This window comes from Rhagoletis pomonella, unplaced genomic scaffold (genome assembly GCF_013731165.1).
Source record: "Rhagoletis pomonella isolate Grant_MI unplaced genomic scaffold, Rhpom_1.0 Rhpom_scaffold_00005, whole genome shotgun sequence".
Classification (NCBI taxonomy): Eukaryota; Metazoa; Arthropoda; class Insecta; order Diptera; family Tephritidae; genus Rhagoletis; species Rhagoletis pomonella.
Window position 1 is genome coordinate 65399526 of NW_023458559.1, and position 18577 is coordinate 65418102.

The following is an 18577-nucleotide window of genomic DNA, read 5'->3' on the forward strand; positions in this document are numbered from 1 at the left end:
GCGTGATTCAGTTATTTGCAAATAAAAAAATTAAATCGGCGTTTAAACGGCAAAGTTACCAATTTGCAAATTGTTATTTGCAAATAATGCGTGCGTATAAACGTAGTAATAGTCGCCGTGGCTTCTTTGAGGAGTTAGGTATGGTTATATTTCTAAGTATAACGGTGCATTTCAATTTGTACGCGAAACTTTGACGAATTACTTCATTTCGGTTTCTGAATTCTACTCAGTGAGGGCAAAGACCGTAAATCCATAAGAAGAGATAACACGTAATTGGATGAAAAGAGAAGGCACGCTCCTGATGTTCACACTCGCTACAATTATAACGTGTTGTCTCCTCTTATAGATTATATTCTTTGGTGAGGGTTATAATCCCTACGCAGAAAAGTGTTCTCTGCAAAAGGTGTTCAGTCCCCCTTCTTCGCCAACACAGAAAGGAGAATTCTTCTTAGTGAGGATTATAATCCTTAAGTGCGGCCGAAGGGCTCCTACACAGACAGGTGTTCTCTTCAAAAGGTGTTCAGCCTCCCTTCTTCGGAAACACAGAATGGAGAATTCTACTTAGTGAGGATTGTAATCCCTAATTCCGGCCGAAGGTCTCCTACACAGAAAGGTGTTCTCTGCAAAAATCGCCCGATAACCAACTTGGGATACATTATTCCTTTTATTCAAAAATCCCATGGTTTCTGTTAGTTGGGTTATATTTACCATCAAACTGCTCAGATTGCCTCGGTAAATTCCGTTTTCCCCCATTTTCAAACGATTCCCTAGGGGTTTGGGGGTAGTTCCGAAGGGGGAGGGCGGCTTTTTATAAAGTGGGACTGTCCCCTTTCTAATGGAAGGGGTTTAGAGGCCACACCTCCTCTCCAACCGCCATCCAACCCCAAAACGGTCGGCCAATGACTAAACATTTCCCAAAATTAAAAATACATCGCTTCGAAAAGGAAAAGGTCATTGTTCTGTTTTCTCTTTTATAATCAATGAATAGCATATTTGCTAAGCCCAAAAGAAGCTCCCAAAATTCGATAAAGCCAAAATAGTAGAATCCCTCTGATTCGTATAGAGTTTTGCTTTAATTTAAACAGGCAAATTGTTGTATTCAAAGTTTCGCGAAATACTTGAAGAAAATATCTATACGAAGTTTTTTTCCTCTCCTGTAAAATTTTTAAATTGGGACTTAGAAACTTTTCACTCTAACCTAGAGATATATATACCTATTTAAGATATTCGCATGATTCAACAATAAGCATATAGCTGCTGCTGCTCAGTGAAAAGAAAGTGAATTTTTAAATTTTTTTTGAACTTGCTTCTATTGTTGTGCACGAATTGTGACAAAAGAAAACAAGCGAAATAAAGACTGCCGTGAAGAGCAAAACAAAAGTCATCAAATATAAAAGCAACGTCAGGGCCGTCTCGTGCAGTACAAATGAATAGGCCACGGCAGGCGCGGCGCTGAAGTGAATTGTGCTCATCAACAAACTTGTATTTCAAAGCGAGTGTGTATACGCCAGCGAAGTCTGCGAATGTGTTTTACATATGCATACATGCAAGTGTTTGTTTTTGACAACTTTGCGCAAAAATTGAGTGCAATATAAAAATTGACATGATTTCGTTCTATAAATAACACCAATTGATAGTAGGCATTTCATATTAAATAGCCGCGAAATTTATGGAATGCAATCCAACGCACTTACGAAATTTTGTTTCACTTTATGTACATAAGTATGTACTTACATACATATGTATTTACTCAACGAAGTATCAAGTCCTCAACATCGAATGCACTCCTCGCATTGAAGTTAATAATCGAGTAAAATGAATGCGACCGTGAATCGCAACTCAGTTCCATCAAGCGATCGGCTGCAGTGGTCATTCTATCAAAACAACAACAATAATAAGCCGACATACTACTACTTCCCCCAAGTAGCCAAACACAAGGCAGACGCAATGCGGTCACGAATTGACGGCGAGAACGAAAGTCATGGTATAGAAGAAGAGAAAGCTACAGATCTAAGCCGCGTCGAGGACCCCGACACAACTAATAGCACGCCAACTCGTGCGTCTGCACTTTTCTTCGATGAACACAGTATACTGCTGGAAAACACTTCCCGAATAGGCGCTATCTCATTTCCACTAAACTCGTTCCATAAAAGTAACAGCTACAGCGGTATCATGCGTCCTAAAGCGACTGTGCTCAGGCAGGATAGCCTGAATGGCCGCATCGCCACCAGCCTTACGGACGATGGGATAACGAGTAGCACTTACAGAAGCGCACTTTACGCGGCTGCGTCATCCAACAATGATCTAGTATCCAACACGCTCAACAACTACGATGATGATGGCGTCGTTGATTTTGATGATGAACATGATCTACTTATGCCGTCAGCAACTAATGCTGTTGGCAGTGCCGGTATCGGTGGTAGCAATGGAAATGCATCCAGGTTACGGCGTAATACACGTGGCGCGATCAAAGCGCGCAATACGGCTTGCAATCGCTTAAGTCACAACCGTAAATGTTTATTTGGGCTAGCTTTGTTGCTGGTTGCTATTACTGCGTTTATGTTTTTCGCTTATCTAACGCGCGACTATACAAAGCAATTTTTACTGTGGATCGAAATGCAAAATCCATGGATTATAGTGGCTATACTGATAGCTTTATTTGTGGTAGTTAGCTTTCCTATAGTGGTGGGATATTTCTTGCTAATGCTCACTTCTGGCTACTTGTTCGGCGCTTTGAGAGGCGTACTCATTGTCGTGGTTGGTGCGAATGTAGGGGTCGCCGTCGCTCATTGGACAATACGGAGTTTTCGCCATCGTATACCAATTCATAAGTGAGTATTAATAGCCAACAGTTAATTCATTTACTTATCTACTATAATAAGTTTTCTATAGCCCTTTAACCATGCAGCGACGTTATCGCTCTTGCCCATACATATGTACTTAAGCATGTCCTTAAATATGTTGTAAATACATAATATTGTAATAGCTCTTTATGGAAGTATATAATTTATCTAAAAGATCAAATGAACATGGTATCATGTCAGCTAAGCCCTGGCATGCGTGATGTGGTAGATGGTTGCCTTTACTGCTAACGTGGCCTTTAATCATAACCATTTCTTGGTTTATATCGGCAACATCCCAACAAGGAATTTTAACGCCTTTATTACTAAAAAAATAATTAATAATACATGTATTGGTTTTTTTGTCTGAACATATATATCCATACAAGCATGTATCGATGTAAGTTATTAAATAGTTTATTAGTTCGCGTAATTAGTGGTCTACGTGTATACATAGGTATTTCAGCGGCTAAGAATAAATGAATTAAAAAGAAAAAATCTACTGAAAGTATGCAGCTGTAAAGGATTCGCAACGTGCTATTCATCGATGGAGGTAACGATTCGAGTTAATACACCGATAAGGGCTGTCTTATTAGCAATATTTCCCAGCAATAATGAAATAAAAGCTAAGATGTATTGTGGAAGGATTTTCCGTCAACCCTTGTTAAATTTCGTTGGGAGACAAACCAGTTTCGAAAGTTGTGCCATCTTTAGTGTAATTTTTTGTTCGAGAACGATACTGAAGATGGCACAACGCCGAAATTGGTCTGTCTCCAAACCAAATTTGACTAGGGATGACGAAAAATCGTTTCATAATACATCACGCCCCTTCCCTGTCGGAAACACAAAAAAAAAAATAATAATAATAATAGAAACTAACGGAGGAATAGATGACCGATATTGTTGAACCAAACGTACCTCCTATCTTCTTTGTAAAGAGTTTTGGAATGTCGTATAACACCAGACGGTAGAATATATTTGCAGAGGGTTAGAGCCACCTGCGACTCTGGTCTTATTCCACTAAAGCAAGACATTTTTTGTCCTTCTTAACTTTAAACACTTTGTAAAATCACCTCCTGCAATATACTGCTGGAAACCATTTTTTTCTCAGACATATTTACGATGCACAAATGTCGCGCTATACATGCGGTATACCGCTCCATTTTCATGTAGGCAACTTGTAACTTGTTTCATGTGCAATAAGTGTCGCAACTACCCTCGCCTCCCTTTTTACTATGCACCGATTAACGCACGAAAGTTGTTTACCATAATCATTTGTCTACCGAACAGTTTTATTGTTATGTCTGTCTATCAATTGCAATCAACAAGAAATTAAATGAAATAAATAACGTTCACTCTCATACATACTGACAAACGCATAAAGACATGTGTACCTGATGGTCAATTCTTACACAAACACCCATCATGTGCACAATTGAAATTGACCGCCCCTATTGTGCTAGCGAATGGATGATATAATATGCATAGAACTTCCTTATTGTAGAAATTATCAATTATTCTATTTAGACTATTCTAATTTATTTTGTTACTCACTGCAGGTCAAGTGCTTGAATTAACTAGTGACCTAGTTACAAACGAAGTGATTGCATACCTCGCTCAATAAGCTCTTGTTTGAACTAGTCATCGGTGCATTTAATAAATATGTATAATAGAGTCCGATCGATGAATCGGCCGATGGCGAGACTAGTATCGGCCAAAAGAATCGGAATCGACCGTTTTTTTCCCGATTCTTGAATGAGGTATTGTTATTTAGTTATTTCATTATGTTTTTCTTTTGTTATTGTACACATTTATAAAAGCATTTGTTCTTAAAATGAAATTATATTCAGGCAAAGAATCGGCCGATTAAATCCTGAATTAAATTCATTTCAAGAACAAATGCTTTTTATGTTTATAACAATACCTCATTCAAGAATCGGCCAAAAACGGCCGATTCCGACTCTTTTGGCTTATACTAGCCCCAGCATTACCTGATAAATCGGTCGGACTCGAGTGTAAAATTATGTAAAGTCAAAATAGTTCAGTAACCTCTGTTATATCGCATACTGCAGCCGATTATGCTTTCGTGACCGTTCACATAACAAAACAAATACACAGTTTATCAAGGTAGAATGTATCAAACCAGCTACTTCATAGAACGTGTATTCTATTTGGCAACTGATGGTAGCCAGAATTTAAGGCATTCCATAAAAACGATTTATTAAAATATCATTACTTGCAATCTAAGCTCTTCTAAATGGGTATTATTTGTAATAAATTAACTTTGAAGCTCTTTATACCCAGGCAGGTAATACGCCTACGTTTCATTTTATTATCAGCAGCGGCTTCCCTTTATGGTGCTCGTATGTCTTCATTTATAAACATATATATAGATTTATTTAACCAATATTTTTCATTTAAGAATTAGCTTCCTGGTATCAACTGCTCTACGTTTGATAAAGCGGTTCTACTGATACATAGCCTACTAGGCTCATTTTTAAGCGCACAGTAGTTGTTGCTGGGTTTCTTGTCAGTCAAATTTTTTATTATTCTGTTGTAAACTTGATAAGAATAAAAACGACTTTCTAAAATTCTCAAACTACTCTCTGCCCACCACTAGCATTTTAGGTTTATCTATTATCATAGTGAATGCAATATTGTCAGCACTTTGTTATCATCTCGATAGCCACTGAATGAATCATGTTGAACACTCCTAGCGTATATCCTCAATGGAAATTTCGTGCGATTGCTTTTGTTTTAAGCAGTACCTAGACCATCCTAGTTTGTTAATGGAATACATTCAGGCAATACAAGCATTTCACCGAAAAGAACAATAAACGGCGTAGCCAAACTTTAATCAATAATTTTGTTTGTCAAAGAGCGCTATTCTGACTGATAGCTTGGTTCTGATAGCCGTTTGAAACAAGCCCATTCCGTGAATAAGCTGTTTCCAATAAACTATTGTTCGTAGCATATAACTGTAGGTGTTCCCTTCTAAAAAAAAGGAACAGCTCTGCTTAAATTTCCCTAGGTTTTTATATGCAAGTACAGATCGTCATTCTGCAAAATCGCGTAACTGACATTTGCAGCCAAAAATTTGGTTTGCTCACACAAGCTCTTGGCTCAATCCTTATTCATTCGTCCTGAAATATATTAGCCAGAACTGCGATTGCTTTATAAAAAAAAAAATCATTTTGAAATGACTGTTTTTACTCTCTAGAAAATAATTTATGCAACCTCAGATACGCTGGTTTGTATTAGCGTGATACGCGGTTTTGTACTTTAAACGACGATATATGTATGTATGTACATATTTCTGCTAACTAAAGCTTCAATTTATGGCTTTATATTTTAAATTCTCAAACTAATTATATCTATGTTCGTATGGAATAGTAGCTTATGTCGGCAAGCTGGCTTTAGTATAATGCGGCATTCCCTTCATTCTTTAAACGACAAACAATTATTTGATGAGACTTAATAAGAATATTGACTTGCTAGTATCGGAACTATTAATGCACGTTTATTTGCCAAAAGTTTTTCAACGGCTCGGCGCCAGTGACCCATTCGCAATCGTGTGCTGCAAATGCCGCATTATACTAAAGGCAGCCTTTCGACATAAGCTACTGTTCCATACGAACACAGATATGTAAGGTGACCAGAATATTTTAACATTCCTGGAGGACAAATTCTCGATATTGAAAACACAAAAAATTTTTAATCTATTTATTTGAACATATAAATAACGAATAAGTTTACAATTCAAAGCTTCGTTAAACACAAGTCAAACAAGTTAATAGTACACTGCGTTGCATAATTATAAGACCGCGTAAGTTTTGACTATTTTTTATAAATTATTTAATTCTAATCGTATAACTTGCAAAAGAAATTGCTTTTGTTCTTAGTCTTTCGTCAAAGTTCGATTTTAATTTTGTATCAACGCTATACCTTGTTCAGCAATTTCATTAACATATTTAATACTCTTAATCGTCTTTAAGACAACGAACTTTAGGTTAATTTTTTAGAGAATTTAATGCCCTACAAAAATATATCCAGAAAAAACTTTTGTCCCTTTTATGGTTCAAAAGTTATAAAATTTGTAATGAAAACAAATTTTTTTACATGTTATTTACATAGAAGATTTCAAATGCCCACCGACACCTATTAAAATTGAAATACAAATTTTTTGCGAGTATTTCCTTCTCAGCAAATAGGTCATTTTAAGGCAATAAATTCGCTAGGTTAGTTATATATATATATGTAATACAAGTGGCGAATTTCCCGCAAAACACCCCCCAAAAAAAGTCTGGATCCGCCGCTGGGCCTGTGCTATTTTGGATTATGTACTTGGATGTGAAATAACACATTTTTAAAAATTGTTCAAGCATTGTTGCGCCCCAATTCAACGAACATTCTTGCTTTAAGCCATCTTATAAATGCTTTTATCAAGATGAAAAATTTCCACACACAAATATTGCCACTGATAAAACTTATACATATCTGGCAAACAAAATGACATATGGTAGGCAATAATTTTCGCCTGTGAAGACGCGTCGTTAGATAGTCTTTCAGTGTTCTGAAGGGTAATATTGCTTTCCTACGGCAACGTGAATTACTTTGTTTGCTCCTGCAACTACGTTCGCGAATCACCCCTTTCCCACGGGCGCATTCTTAATTCGATTTGACAGTTCTCTATATCTGTGTTTTTTTTCTTCGTTACAAAATTCATCCAAAATGTAAGTAATTGTTTAATAATTTATAAATTTCCATATTAAATTGGTAATGTACACATGTATCAACTTTACTTTTCGTACTCAGGAAAAGTGGCAGTTTTGATTTGTGAACTGGTTCCCATAAATTTCCGATAAAAAATAATTGAGGTAATTCGTCCTCAAAATTTAATATGGCGAATTACGTAATTAGAAGGGTAATTGGTGTGCGAATTACGAATGTGAGAGCGAACTACGTTCTTTGGGTGGCGTGGGAAAGCCGTATTATTGATTAAGGCTAAAAGGCGAGTACATTCTTCAACTTTTATAGGCGGTTAGTTGAATCAAAAGTTTACATCATATAACTGAAAGCTGAACAATGTAAACTCCTTTTAAATACAACGATTGTGTGCGATTAGAAAATATTAATATTCTGAACGAAATTTTTTGAGCTGGAAAAGGAGAACAAGGAGGATATTTTTGCTCAAAAGAAGGACAGCGAAGGGCCATATTTTTGAGGAGGACAAATCACGTTTGAGTATTACAATCCTCCTCAAAGGAGGACGGTTGGTCAGCTTAATTATATGTCCTTCAACAATTCATACAGACACTTCAGTTGATAAACCCATTAGTTCATCCATTATAGAAGCTGCTACCGTTTTTCGCACGTTCCGTTGAAAAATATATATACATACATATACTTTTATTATTTTTAGTCATAGCTTACTCAGGTTTGCTATGCTTATCTCTATATTCCTTTCACTTAATCACAATGACATGTTTGTGAACACTTAACACTAGACTTAACAGCATTTGTGTAAAATTCTAAAAAGGCACGCGATCTATTATTTATGAACTTAGCACCTAAAGCCGTCGTTGTTTAGATATCGTGGAAAGTTAAGGCTTGGCAAAATAGTGAACAAAATTTTTTTTAATGTAAAATGTGACCGAAATGCTTATACATATACATACATATATTTTAGTTTATGTGCTTCATTAGTACGTAATAAAGGTGCTAAATACTTTTTAACTGTTTGCTCAAACGATCAGTTAGAAAGAAAGAGTTACCTTTCAGGATTGATAATTACCTTGTTAGCCTTAAGATGTATTGACCCAACTACTTTTATATAGTGTATCTCTTGATTTCGTAATTTTTATTAGTTGGAACAAAGAAAACGAATTTAAATAAAGACGCAAAAACAGCATGAAAAGCGAAACTGAAGATAGCACAACCTATCCATCTCCAGAGACTGAGTGTCGTAGTCTTCTAATTGCTGGAAACACGCAGACCGCTTTTTTCTGCATTTATTCCTAATTTGACTCAATTTGTAGGCAACCGGTGTGTTCCATATCTTATCCACGAACAATCAGAGCCAATCCTTTTCCAATGGTCTCTTCAATAAAAATGTTCATGTAAGTACTTTCTTGCTTTCATTTATCTTCTTTGTGCAATCAATTAAAAATCAATAGGGGTATTCTCTGAGTCTTGCAAAGCCCTTGCACGGTGCACGGATTGCACGGTTTGCAAAGCTGTCCCATACGAAAACCGGTTTTTACCGTGCAATCCGTGCAATATGTGCACCATGCAAGGCCTTTGCAAGACTCAGAGAATACCTCTAATGTGTATGTGTCTTTCATATTGTTTGAATACACTTGAGCTAAGGTCTACGACTTCCCAAGTACCGGCACACAGTGTGCTTTTTAAACACTTCATGGGAATTAATCGTAGCGCTTTCGACAGAAGCAATATTTTGATATGAAACCAAATGGTTTTGATTGCTAATGTTATTTCCTTTCACGGAAAAATACTGGCATTAACCCACTCTTACTCCTTGACATAAAAATAATTTTCAAAAATAAGTGCTTTAAAAAAAACATGCAAAATCCACCGGATTTGTTAACGCAGAAAAAAATTTCCAAAAAATTATAAAATCATTGATATCTGCGCACCATACGTTCAACATATGTATGTACACATATTTCACCCCCAAGCAGCTAATAAAATTTAAGTATTGTCTGTGACCTTCATTCAGGTTACGCAAGTATATACATACATACTTATTTACAAGTAGGCATATACATATATATGTATGTGGATACGTAGATTTGTTTGGATGCAGACATTACTCGTTTCCTTACAGACCATTTTCTTTTAAATTATTCAGCTTTTTTCTTAATAATGTTTACAAACTGACACGTATTGGGGCGTATCTTGCCTGAAATTCATAATAAAAAGCACGAAAGGTGAAATAAAACTAGAATAAGCAAATGTGTGCTAGCGGTTTCTTTTTTTTCGCCAAAATAGCCTCTTTTTTATTTTTATTGTTTGTTTAATTTGATATTTTTAGCTATTGTTTGTTTATACAAGTTTTGTGATTCAAAAATTAAAATATACATATGCATGTATATCTGTGGAATTTTATTAAAACAACTTAAGTGACTAGGAGGTTTGAAGTTGGATTGAAATGGAATAAGTTTCCCTCCAAAAATTTAAAATTTTTATGAAATTTCTATTAAGAGGGCATCTTAAACTACACCTATGGCTAGCTAATTGTTAAAATATTGTTTGGGAACCCAATGAAATGTTGATTTAAATATAAAATTGTCTAACTCGAGATAAGTTGTTTTACCAAAATGCCACAGATATATCTGCATATATCCCAATACATGTAGTTATTGTTTTAACACACATACTAATTTTAATTATATGTATATTTCTTTTTCAATTTCAGACTTATTAAAAACGAGACTGGTCGATCTATATTGCGCGTTATATCGGGGCCTAAAGCATTCAAAGTAGTGTTATTCACACGCTTAACGCCCATTCCATTTGGCTTGCAAAACACAATATTTGCGGTAAGTTGTGAGTAAATATGTTTTTATTTTTATCCATTTAAAAATGCATCCCCTTCATACATACAAACTCATTCATTCATATTCATATTTATACATACTTTTATTTCCGTTTTTAACTCATCCCACCAACATTTAAATGCTCCTTGGTAGTTGGGAATCTGTTCTGCTTATCCAACATCTGTAATTTTGTGTAATTCCCATCCTGATATTTGCACATCGATGATCCTCTGCAAAAACGACACAATTCGAAATTCAAAAAATTTAAACTATTACTATGTACATAGTTGAAAGCTAGCTTCTAAGCACGGTTGCGCACATTTGGCAATACAGTCTGCTGATGTTTAGAAATAAAATAGACTGATGCTTTGAATTTTGACGTTTTGGAATGCACCCTGTTTAAGAACAAAAGCTGGACTATGTATTTATGTGTATTGATTAGTACTATTATTTTTATCATTTAAGTTCAACAGTGGTATGATTTATGCTTTTAACACGAAAAATTGTTTGACGTTCAAAGACTAGTAGTAAAACTTTCCTCGTAAAAGTTCTGCAATTTTTAATTTTCTAATTTTTTTTAATTACTTTTAAAATATGCCAATGCAGATATGAGTTACCGGGTATTGTAAAATTGTAAAAGTAAAACACCATTTTGTGGATTAAGTATATGTATTTTTAATCTAAAAATAAGCTATTTAGCCCACTGTTTAACGACATTTCTTTTCTGATGTTAGACATTGTTACTAACTTATTTCACGTTTAAAGCGCAGACTTAACGAAACATTTTGCAAGGAACCATTAGTTTACATATATACATACGTATGTATGTATGTAGTTTAGGGTATGCATGTAAAGAAAAAATTTAAATTACTCGAATTAAAGCAGAACATAGATTTAGGTCCGCCCCAATATCCTTGCAGACGACAATTTAAACCAGTTATTATGACATGTCTACCTTATCTACTCAAATACGTATTTAAATATTAACGAAATTTCTAAACGATATCAATTACTACTTGCAGTACAATACAGACAATTTAGCTACACTTCATTCGCAATAGTCATCTGATTGTCGTACAAATATAATTAGTATGTACACATGTCATAAATTGTTACTGAACTAACGATTATTACATTAAATGACAAGTACAATATTTACTACAATTAAATTGCAGTTAGATACGCAAACCGTTAGTAATCTAAAACGAATGCGATACGTATGTATGTATGTGTGTAGTACGAATATTTGATGTGAGTTGTTGAAACTCGTTTTACCTGTGTGAAACTTTGGATTGTTGCTATGCCTAAAATTGCTAAGAAAAAAATAAAAAAATTAATAGCTGCGCTTAAATGCACAAGCAATTAAAAAAATGAAGTTTGCCAATTCTGGTTCGTGTTTGCGTTGTGTGTTTATTACTTAACGAATTCTACTACACGACTAGTAAGACTACTTCATATTATAAAATTTATGTATGCAATTTAACGTTCACATCCAATGTGGCAAGCGGTTACTTTATAAGCCGATAACAACTTAAAAAATCGATATATATTTTTAAGCAGGCGCAAAAGACCCGCACAACCTTTCTCGCACAAGTTGTGATTTTATTGTTAAAATAAAATTTGTAAGGAAGCGTGTGCAATATGTACGTGATATATGTAAGTATGTCTGTACATTAGGGTGCATCACTAAAAAAAGTTGCGGTTTTCCACCGTAATTATACATTTTATTATATTTTAAGACTTTCGCCCAAAATATTTCAGAAAAATATTAACATTACGTGAGCTAGACCGATTTGAAAATACCTCCAAAAATGTAATTACTTGCATTCCATTGAAGAATTATGAACACCCAAAATATTTTTCTTTATCCCAATCACGAAAATCAATGTTGAAATTTTTCAATAGAACATCGCTGTATTGTACCAATCTTTTGACTACAAAAAAAAAATTGTTCCATTTTTTTTACCAATAACCCAATATGAAAATGATCAAATCTGTACAAATGTACCAATCGAGTGACACTAACTTAAAAAATTATGCAATTAAAAAAAAAATAAAATCAAAAAATTTTCGTTAAAATTTCGAGTTTTATAATTAAATTCTGAGTATGCAGTTTTGTGGCGCATTGAATTCTAGTAGAATATAGTACAAGTTTTAAATGGCTAAAAATTTCGATTGATTTTTTAGAATTTTTAAAAAGTTCGAAATTTGCATGAAAATTTGTTGAATTTTTCTTTTAATATTGCACAAATTTGGAAACATGGATTTACGCGGGTTTTGTTAAAGAATTAACAAAATTTTTTATACAAAAAAATAACAAAAGTTCAATAACAACAAAAGTAATACATACGTTGAAACTTGGCAAAAAGTGGATCGGCTATAATTGTTTGACCTTTGCACATTAGGTCTAATGATTACTTTTTACAGAGACTTTAGAGATTTTCGGGATTCTCGGGACTCATCGATATAATAACACTGGTCTACAAGGGTTTTGCGAATAAGACGGGACCTGGTGTTTCCGAACGGATTTTTCGTGCTGAACACGAATCTGGGGTCCAAAACTTCCCATCACGTCACGTTTTCGAGAAAAAAGGGGTTGAAACCCCTAAAAACAGCGTTTTTGGCCATTTTCGAAAAATTATAGAGCTGAACCCTGACGTGGTACAAATTTTGCATATATCAGAAATTAAAGGCTAAATCGTGCCCTTTCGAATGAGCCCTATGCCGAATTAATCGCATGCACCCTTAGATCAGGGGGTGTATTTGTGTCTAGGAGTCCAGGGAAAATTGATCGCAGAAAGAATTTCATCTTAAACGACCATATAAAATGAATGATGCTAAGGTCTTAACTACATTAAGAGTCGCTGATTACGAATCTGAAGTTAGATTTTAAAAATTCAAAATCCTACGTACCATAATTTATTGAACATTATTAAATTTGAAATTTTTATATCCACCATATTCGACCCGTCATCTTAAATTTTTAAAATCTAACTGCAGATTCGTAATCAGCGACTTTTAATATAGTTAAAACCTTGGCATTATTAATTTTCTATGATCGTTTAAGATTAAATTCTTTCTGTGATCAATTTTTCCTGCACCCCTAAACACAAATACACCCCCTGCTTTAAGGGTGCACGCGATCAATTCGGCATAGGGCTCATTCGAAAGGGAACGGTTTAGCCTTTAATTTCTGATATATGCAAAATTTGTACCACGTCAGGGTTCAGCTCTATAATTTTTCGAAAATGGCCAAAAACGCTGTTTTTAGGGGTTTCAACCTCTTTTTTCTCGAAAACGTGACGTGATGGGACATTTTTGACCCCGGATTCGTGTTCAGCACGAAAAATCCGTTCAGAAACACCAGGTCCCGTCTTATTCGCAGAAAAAAAGTTGAAATTTGTAGACCAGTGTAATCAATATTTTGTCGGTTTTGTTATCGATATTTTTATCTATTTTGTTATCGATATTGTTATTGATTTTGCTATCGATATTTTCGAAACTTATCGATATAATGATCGATACTTTTATCGATATTTTTTATCGACTTCGTTATCGATTTTGTTGTCGGTATATTCATTGGTTTTGTTATCGATATTTTTATATATTTTGCTATCGATTTTGTTATCGATATTTTTATAGATTTTTGTTGTCGATATTTTAATCGGTTTTGTTATCGATATTTTTATTGATTGTGTTAACGATTTTGCTATCGATATTGCTTTGTTTCGATATTTTTATCGATTTTGTTATCGGTATTGTTACTGAATTTGCTATCGATATTTTCGGAACTTATCGATATAATGATCAATATTTTTATCGATTTTGTTATCGGTTGTTTTATCTATTTTTTATCGCATTTGTTATCAATTTCGCTATCGATTTTGTTATCGATATTATTATTGTTTTTACTATCGATTTTATTACCGATATATTAATCGACTTTGTTGTCGATATTTTCATCGGTTTAGTCAACAATATTTTGATAGGCTTTTTAACGATTTTTGTTTATCGAGTTTGCTATCGATATTTTTATCGCTTTTGTTATCGATATTTTTATCGATTTTGTTATCGACTTTGTAATAATTTAATTTTGTGATTGATTTTTTTCTAGATGTTGTAATCGATTTAGTTATCGGTTTTCGATTTTAGTTATCGATATTTTCATCGATTTTTTATCGATGCTTTTATCGATTTTGTAATCGATTTAGTTATCGATTTTCGATTTTAGTTATCGATATTTTCGTAGATTTTTTTAATCGATGTTTTTATCGATTTTCGATCGATATTTTTATCGCTTTACCTTCAAATTTAGCGTCTGTATCTCCGATACAGCCTGCAGACCAAGACGAGTAAAAACACTTATATTTCAAAATGGTTCTCTTTTTTTATAAAGCAATCGCATTTCTGGCTAATATATGTATATCAGGACGAATGGATAAGGATTGATCCAAGTGCTTGTGTGAGCAAATCCAATTTTTGGCAGCCAATGTCGGTTACGCGGTTTTGCAAAATGACGATAAGCGGTTTTGTACTTTAAACGACGATATGTATTATGTATTTCTGATTTCAGTTCAATTTCTTATTTTTATTCATTTGACTAGTAAGCCTTTTACGACATCGGAAAGAATTTGAATTTTTATTACTTTGTCGTAAACAACATTTGCATACTAATTGCCTGTGCGACGAGAAGACGGCTAATTGATTGTACCGTGCGTGTGTGTGTGTGTGTTTATTGGGATATAAGTTAATCATGTTGGCCTTTTTCTACTTGTCACATGTCTTCCCCACCATCAGCAAACATCTTTTCTCATTTTAACACATTTTTTTGTTTGGTTTTGATAAAAATGGCATTTTCATTCGTTTTTTTTTTATCGTTTGTCTTTGCCATCTTATAATTATATATTCTCCCTTGTCTATGTCGACAAACATATTTATTTTCATTTAGGTCAGTGCCATTAATGCGCGTGTCTATCACACAGCCTCGCTATTAGGACTGATGCCAGCGCAAATGATCAATGCGTACTTGGGGTCGACGCTGCGTTCCATGCAGGAAGTGCTTAGCAGTCATGGTGGAGCGGCGGTGTCGGGGTACATTAGTTTCGGACTGGAGGTAAGTCAGTAGAAAAAAATTAAATATTTTTTAGGGATTTTGGTTTCAATACATGTATGTATATGGGCAAATGTAAAAAACTGGTAACTTTTTTGTTATTTAGCTTTAGGTATTTTCACTGTTGTAAACTATATAAAGCTGGTTGCTTTTGGATATAATTCATTGACGTATACTTGCAGCCTCAAAAAAAATGCGGATCAATTTGCTGCATAACTTTCGAATTATTGAAATTAAAAAAATAATGAAAATGGGTGAATTTTTGATGTAATTTTTAAAAGGGGCACAATTATTTATAATGTAACTATTGAAGCAAGCCACAATCTGATTTGAAATTTAATGGGCATTAAACACCTATGTGCACACTTTATATGGAGTAGGTAAGAAAAGTGTGCATCAAAAAATAACGAAATGGCAATTAACTTAAAGTCTGTAACTACACATTTCACAATTTCACCTTTTGATTTATTAAGAGATTACGAATAAAATGATATATAAAACATAAATGTGCTCACAAATTTAAAAATTAAAATTTTTCTTGTAAAGTGTACCTATTTCTTAGATTTGTCCAAATATGTACATATGTATTTTAGTTTTTTACCCAAACTATTTCAATGCTAAGCTCAAAAGACCATTAAATCCAAAACTAAAAATAAACAAACATACATAGTATGTATGTACAAATTTATTTGCATGCGCCCTCCACACCCACTAGGCAGATTAACAGACTTTTGTAGATTTATTGGCCGAAAAGAAAATAAACCCATACAAACAGCTGGCTCAACATTGTTTACTTTCTGATTTTTATTTTTAATTTTTTTTTTTTTCGCAAAGCTGCCAAGTATTTATTTGTTAAGCCATAAATCAAAGGCGTTTAATGTCTGTTTATCCCGCTGACAGCAGCCAGTTGTACATGCATTCATACTCTGTAAAGGTAGTGCAATAGCATTTAAATTGCAAAATATATGAAACAAATATATTTCGCTGGAAAACAATTTTCTTAGAACAATTTCACTTTCCCAAATTAGCGATTTTCTTGCACCCATTAGCGATACAAAAGCAGCAGGCAAAACAGTTTGAGAGCTCGTGCTTTTCAGTTACATACATATATGAATACACAACTGCTGCATTGGGTGTTTCTTTGGCACGCCTGTGGATATGCTACGCAAACTCAACCTACAACAGTCGCTAATTCTAAAAGCAGTGGGGAATAGGAATTCTATTTGATACAAAAGTACATAGTACATATATTTTTTTGGAAAAAATTATATAGGAAAAAACGCTTTGTTTTGATTAAAATTTTACGCTATACTCTTTTTCATGGAATAGATCTCTTCAGCAGTGAATTTAAAATATAGCAATATTTTATAAAAAAAAAAAACTTTTCCTCACTATTGAATTTTTATGCATTTAATTTTATTTTATTAATATTGTGATTTCCTCCTTTTCCTTTCAGGTCATCTGCGGGGTGGGGCTCATGGTGTGGGTGATACAAAAAGCGCGCAAAGAATTGGCTGAAACCCTGCTCTCCGATCTTAGCAACGAAGAAAAACTAATCGAGATCGATGTGTGATTGTTGTGATGTGCGACGAGAAGAAGCACTGCTATTCATGTTTTCCTTTTAAGAACGAGAAGCACTGTTATAAATTTTGAATGCTCAATCAACTCGAAAACTCGAAATCAAGGCTGGCTATTGCCAACTTAAGAGTATGCATAATAAACATACTTACATATGCATGTATATAGGACGTACCTGTAAGCTTCCTAGACATTTTCATGTAAAAAAAACGCCAAATGTTCACTAAACATACATATGTACATGAAAGACTATTTTATAAATATTTGCTCGCTTGTGTTTTTGTAATATACTATGTACGTAAACATTTATTTTTTCATTTGGAAATGCATTCATATACATACATACGTAAGAAGTAGTATACATCAAGAATTATTGTAGAAATTAAAAAAAAAAATATATGTTAATAAATTGTGTATATTTACTTAAATACAAGCCAAATTAATGTAGTCTGTATATGAGAATATTTAATATACATACATAGATACATATGGAGTATCTAAATACATTTGTTCAATTAAAATCCTGAATTTTCTTACAAGTTAAGCCTACATATTTATTTAACATTAAAGACAAGTATTAACAACCGAAATGTAATGTGTATTTTTAATTTTATATTTATAAAAATTTGGGTATACAAAAATATGCTTTCGAAATAACAAATAATAGCTCAGCTGTGACAGAGTAACATAAGCAACCTATTTTGTTTTGACCTCTTCGATTCTAAGATTAGTAATTCCGATCATTAGAAAAAAGGATGTTATTAAATTATACATATACATACATACATCTATGAAATTGCAGCTGTTTTTGTAATTAAAAATGCAGTAAAATGCTTCACGGTTGTTCAAAAATCGATTTAATATATAACAATATGATATTGCATTTCATTTTATATTATAAATTTAGTTTTTAAAATTATAGATATTTGTACATATGTATATACATACATACATGCGTATGAATGTGTGCGATATATCCTTCTTACATATTGGATTCCATTTTGTAATACTTTTTATACTGTAGTCGATGTTTTTGCAAAATCGCCCATCGACCAGTTTCAAAACCGCTTAAATCGCCATTGTGGCAAAAATGAGATTTGGTAACCCTGAACTCCAGGCATCGAGATCTACGCATAAAAATCGTTATTAAAACAGATTTGTGAAATAATAGCTAGAGAAAATACCGCCTATCAAGGCAATGCCTTCAAAGAATAAACCGTTTATCGCTCTCCTGTAAAATTGAGTGCGGCTTTGCAATTGTGCGATGGGCGGTTTTGCAGAAACATCGACGATATGTATGTATGCATATCTAAAAACTGTAAAACTCGCTTTTAAATTCTAATCCCTAGAAATGTTAAAAAAAAGGTCTGAGTTTGAAAACCAAACTAAACTGCGACTATTTCTTACAAAATTTTTACACTAGTTAATCAGTTTTAATAGGCTTCTGACAGACTCTTCTTTGACACTCGCATTTTAAAAATTATGTATGT

The 18577-nt window shown here is 33.7% G+C and overlaps 2 protein-coding genes across 4 annotated transcripts in view; both read left to right on the forward strand.

Annotated features, from left to right (window-relative positions):
• LOC118739356 (calcium-transporting ATPase type 2C member 1-like) overlaps positions 1-18577 on the forward strand; it is a 592847-nt gene that overhangs the window by 369583 nt on the left and 204687 nt on the right. The window lies entirely within an intron of this gene.
• LOC118739361 (transmembrane protein 64-like) overlaps positions 1-18577 on the forward strand; it is a 23099-nt gene continuing 4522 nt past the window's right edge. The window contains exons 1-4 of one of the 3 annotated variants that reach the window (XM_036470631.1): positions 1-2831; positions 10279-10402; positions 15348-15512; positions 16966-18211. In XM_036470631.1, coding sequence (XP_036326524.1) covers positions 1816-2831; positions 10279-10402; positions 15348-15512; positions 16966-17082 — 1422 coding nt within the window. In that variant the 5' untranslated portion in view covers positions 1-1815 and the 3' untranslated portion in view covers positions 17083-18211. Of the gene's footprint in view, positions 2832-10278; positions 10403-15347; positions 15513-16965; positions 18212-18577 lie in introns of those variants that run through there. The other 2 variants (XM_036470633.1, XM_036470632.1) reach the window with 2 other exon arrangements.